At 42.0% G+C, this 5,167-nt stretch overlaps 1 protein-coding gene across 1 annotated transcript; it reads right to left on the bottom strand.

Moving 5' to 3' along the window:
• Nucleotides 1-4,960, bottom strand: LOC147187883 (N-acetylglucosamine transporter UNC93A-like). Its single transcript, XM_086100877.1, has 8 exons — nucleotides 4,871-4,960; nucleotides 3,591-3,772; nucleotides 3,243-3,472; nucleotides 2,425-2,550; nucleotides 1,703-1,914; nucleotides 1,129-1,264; nucleotides 895-1,026; nucleotides 1-281 (listed from the first exon to the last, which is right to left on the bottom strand). Exons 1-8 carry the CDS (start codon nucleotides 4,958-4,960, stop codon nucleotides 1-3), a joined length of 1,389 nt encoding a protein of 462 aa, XP_085957003.1.
• Nucleotides 4,961-5,167: the final 207 nt, after the last annotated feature.

Here is a 5,167-nt window from a genome sequence, read left to right on the forward strand (position 1 = left end):
TCAGAGTTGAGTCTGGCAGTAAACTTTGCTGTTGTCCATGGCGATGGCTTCTTTGTCATCTCCGCCGTCCTCGGCTTTCGTGGGATTCTTGTACTCGTGATACTCTACCACCGGGTAGGTGACCATGGTCAGCAGTAGCACAGCCAGCAGGATGTACAGTTTGTACTCCAGACACAGGAAGGTGCTGTACGCGAACGCAATCACAAAGCCCAAAGACTCCCACATGCGGTAGTTGGCGAAGGCAGCCTCCTTCTCGGCGGGAAACAAGATGCCGTACAAAGCTGCCACAACAACAATGACAAAAACAAATAAATAAAATACGAAGTACAGTCATACCTCAGTTTTCGACCAAAATCCGTTCCAGAAGGCTGTTTGAAAAGCGATTTGTTCGAAATCCGAAACTATTTTATTAGCCCATGATTAGGGACTATGCAGAAAAAAAAACAGTCAGATTTGCGTAAATCACAACACATCTGCTCACAATGAACGCTTCACTGCCTCGTGGAAGGAAGCCTAGGGGAGTCAAGTGGCGTATTCGGGTTTGCTCAGTTTAGTCGAAAACCGTTTTTCGGTAGTAATCTGAAGCGTAAAAATCTCGGATTTTCTGGTCAAAATCCGATTTGGTTGATAACAGAGACGTTCGAAAACCGAGGTTTGACTGTATATTGTTGAATTGATATCATAATGACAACAACAAATACTACAAATATAATAAATACAGTAAACCCACCTCCATTGAGAATTCCAGTTTCACAACGCAGCTATTTTTCCAGCTTTTTTTTTTTTTTTTATCGTTTCGCAACTCATTTTTCGGGGTAACTCAATGGAGGAGGGATTACTGTATCTAAAACAAAAACAAAAAACAGGTAAACAATTTTTGTTTTGCCTCCTGACCGTTGGTCTGCGTCTGCCAGATGGCGTCGGCCATTCCCCACAAAGCGGGAAACACAAAGAACACACCCAACTGGTCAGGATGAGGCCTCCAGTACAACAGTGCGATAATGCACGAGAAGTTCGCCAAGGCCGCTAAAACAACAAAAATAAACGGCACAAACGTAAAATGTTGTTGCCGAATTGTGAATATAAACTAACAAGTAAGAGAGAGGCGGCGGGTGGGGGACTTTGTACCTAGTAAGAATAGCGCCCCTCTGCCAGTGTAGCGTGCCAATCGCCCAAAGAGGAAGGAGCAAAGGGAATTGGATGCCCCGAAACACATCATCACGAAGCCCACGTAGTGAATACCCAGCGCGCACGTCACGTAGTTCTGAAAACAACACAACACAACACTCACTTCACTCTCACCCGTTGGCAGCAAAGTCCAAACATAAGTAGACTTTTGAGGTATCTGTACTTTGAACTTTCTTTTTCTCACTTTGTCAAAATTAGCTTTTTTTTCAACGTCAGAGGATAACAATGCGACAAAAAAAAAAAAAAAAGTCTTGGCACAAACTGAAAATCCCAGAGCGATTGATGCCCCGCCCCCAAAAGGTTTTGCCTTTACTTGCCACAAGGTGCCGTCAAAGCTTTAATTTGGTTGAAACGAAGCTCCTCAACTCACTTCAACATAGTTGATTGGCACCGAGATGCAAGAAGATAGCGGCAGAACGGTAAACGTTTACAATGTGAAACTCCACTGAAGGTACGCAGCGTGAAATGATCATCCAAAGACTTAAAAAAAAAAAATCTATGACGTACACCTCACCTTGGTGTACTCTCCAGACAGGAAGCTCTGCTCAAAGCCGCTGTACATGGTGAGCGGGATGAGGGTGAGCAACCTCCAGTCCTTCAGAAGACGGAAGGTGGCCAGGAAGGTGTGGCAGAAGGGCTCGCGGTTGCCACGGAAACGGCTGGTCTGCTCGTGGTCGATGTTGTCCAGGAACACGGCCACGATCAGCATGGCCAGCAAACCAACGCCTGTCCAGGAAGTAGAACAAACACGCTAGTCGCCCGTCTTAACATTTGACGTATCTTTTAGGAGAATGTTGACCGCGAAGTGGTCTTCGGGACAGAAACAGATTTTCTTCCTGAAAGCTGTGACGATGTTTCTACTTTCTTCCGATTCAGAATTGTACGATTTTTCCAAATGGGGGGGTGGGACGTCCACTGCTTTTTTCAACACAACAAAGATATTGTTGAAAGTATTTTTGTTGTAAAAAAAAAAGAGAAAAACATCTTTATTTTTCTGATCGGATAAGAAACATGATGTTGTTGTTCTTGTTGAAGAACCGGAAAACACATCTGGAAAAACTCTAATCGATTCCGAATGCTACGGTTTGAAATGTTGATAAATGTATTTTTGCTTTCTATCAAAAAAACAACAACAACAACAACAAAGAACTTTTCCGTCCGCATACGCGTCGTTCGTAATCATCTTATTAGCTACGTAGCTACGTACGACACGTGGTCCAAAATCATTGATATTACCAATGTAGCATCCGACCAGGGTCCACACCAGTTCCTGTGCCGGCCTGCTCGTGGTGCTGTTGGAGGTGATCGTCAGGCCGCAGTCTCCGGCCCCGCAAGTCTGCAGCTGCTGGTCGGAAATGACCGCTGGCAACACATGACGTCACGTGGCATGTTAGCGACATCAACATGGTGGAATTTGTTGTCATTTTTCCAGTTTGATTCAATGTGTTTCTTTGATTTTACTAATGTGTTTACGTATTTTTTTTAATTCACTTTTACTGAAGTTCGATATTTTTATGAAAGAACTGTTTCAATTTGACTTGTTTTCATTCTTGCAAAATTGAGACTTATGTCCCTACTTCCCAAAATTTACATTCTTAATGTTTTGGGTGTATCCATGAATATTTTGTTGGACTTTTTTTTTTTTTGCTTTACTTAATGGTTTTTATGTTGTTGATAATTTAGCCATTCTTCCTTAATATTTTGTATGTGTTTAATTTTTACAATTTTTGTTTTTGAATAATTATACGCATTTCAACTTTCTTCAAATGTATCTTTTGTTTGACATTTTTGCTTACATTCTTTTACATTTTATTGAGTAGTTTTACATTTCTTTTGAAAAATATTGCCACTTCACGTTTGTGGTTTTTTTCCCCCCATTTTATATTTGTCCAATTATTACTTTATATGTATTTGCATTTTCTTCATCAATACATTTTAACTGAATTTTGGTCACATTTTTTTTCATCATAATTGGGATTTAAGTCCCATGGGGACACAAGTTAGTTCGTTTGCATCAATGTGCTCCGAGTAGGCGCAGTTTAGGCGATTGTTACTTATGTTGGTGTCCTGTCCAAAGATGAGCGAGGACATGAGGTTGCCCCACACGGCGGACGACTGAAAGATGAAGAAGAAGATGCCAAAGTACTGGTTGATGACATCCGGAGCCTTCTTGGACTCCTTGGCCGCCTGCGTGTTGCCGCAGATGGTCAGGTATGTGCATTTAGCCGACCACAGAGGGGAGCCTCCCAAACCCAGAATCACAGAGGTTGGAATGAGCGTGTACCTGAGAAATGGACATGTCAAACTGAGGAAAAGAGTCCTTCCTAGAGAATGTTCTATTTGGGATAAAACCAGCGGAGAACATGAACAACCATATGTACTGCGTACGTTAAGGTTCTTACCATCCCGGGTAGAGGTTCCCGAAGGAGTAGGAGACGTAGCAGGCCATGCCGGCCACGATGGTCCACTTGCAGCCCAGGTTTTTGATCATGAGGGGAGGCAGGAACATGGAAGAGAGGATGATGGACGCGTAGATGACACTCAGAGACGCCACTCCCATGCCCTCCTCTGCATTTAGGCTGCTCTGAAAAGGGAAGCACCATACATAAACATGTGTGTGTGTGTGTGTGTGTGTGTGCGTGTGTGTGCGTGTGCGTTTTAAAAATCAAATGTGCCCCTTGACCACAAACGTTACCCCACCCTTGATTTGGGAGTAGACTTTCAAGGGAAATTGTTGGAAACATTTGGCGGACAGTACGTCTGACTTAACCAAATCATTAGTTTAGTCATGACTCGTAAAAGTTGACAGGATTATGTAATGGTAACAAAGAAATACAATAGAAATACCAAGGTGATTCAAAGTAAAAGAATGATTAAATAGCATTTTTTTTTTGGTCCATTAATCAATCTTCTACTGGTTATCCGTGGTTTGGTCGCGGGGGCAACGGCTTTAGCAGAGAAGCCCAGTCCCCAGTTACTTCTTCCAGATCATTTTGCACCCGACCCCTTTGGCCCCTCCCATAGGTGGTCTTCACCCCATGGGTGTAGGTGCGGGGGGGTGACCCGCATCCGGGCAAGGGAAACCAAGGTCCATATATTTTTTTTCCTCATAAGGGGTTTTTTAAGGCATGCTTACAGTCAGGTAAGCTGCTTGTGACGCAGACACCTCATGCATAATGCTTGATCAACATTTTCATATTGATCGTTACTGCGAAAATACAGCCAGATAAAAATGATTTAAACGAAGCACAAAAGAAACATCGATCATTTTGTTTTCTCGTCCCGTGGCTTGAAGACCATTATTTTAAATCATTGAAATTAAAATAATAGGAAACCGATTGAAGTGAAAGAGATCAAAACTACATGTACCGCATAGTAAGAATAGTCATATGTGCTTAAGTACTACGCGTGAAAAAAAACAAATCTGATTGAAGTGAGAGATCAAAACTAAATTTACCGCATAGTAAAAATAGGCATTAAAATAAATCGTCAAGATTTAATGAGAGAAAAAAGGTAAATAATTGGAGATTATCTATTTTGCTTTTGTCCATTTAGGCAAAACACTTTAAAAAAAACAGGCTCATACAATTTCCCGAACTCACTCATCGTTTTGAATTTTAAAGAATATGAATGTGTACAGGTCCACAAAAAAAAAAAAAATCAGAACAAGTTTGTATTGAACCTGCAGGCTTTGGAGTCCGCCGTACGCTGTGAAGAGAGACAGAAAACCCAGCGACACCACCAGCACGTTCTTGAAGTTGCGGCTAATCATGGCTGCTCTTCCGATGCCCGAATCAGAGAAAAAACAAATTGTCAATCTGAATAATAATAATAATAATAATAACAACTGACAAACATAAGACTGATTTGCTTGTGGCGGTGACGCCTTGGAGAAACTTGACCGCTCCGCTGAATGGACGAACCTCTCAGATAAATACTGTTTTATGAGCAAGACCAAAGTACACTCATGTGCACACCT

This window comes from Hippocampus guttulatus, chromosome 20 (assembly GCF_054856545.1).
Source record: "Hippocampus guttulatus isolate MCC_2025c chromosome 20, RoL_Hgut_1.0, whole genome shotgun sequence".
In the NCBI taxonomy this organism is placed as follows: domain Eukaryota; kingdom Metazoa; phylum Chordata; class Actinopteri; order Syngnathiformes; family Syngnathidae; genus Hippocampus; species Hippocampus guttulatus.

Coding starts and splice junctions, on each gene's coding strand:
- LOC147187883 (XM_086100877.1), bottom strand. CDS start 4,960: ATGATTAGCCGCAACTTCAAGAACGTGCTGGTGGTGTCGCTGGGTTTT. Junction 2,551..3,242: donor TGGACAGGACACCAACATAA/GTAACAATCGCC, acceptor ATGTGTTGCCAG/CGGTCATTTCCGACCAGCAG. Junction 1,915..2,424: donor CCTGGTCGGATGCTACATTG/GTAATATCAATG, acceptor CTTCCTGGACAG/GCGTTGGTTTGCTGGCCATG.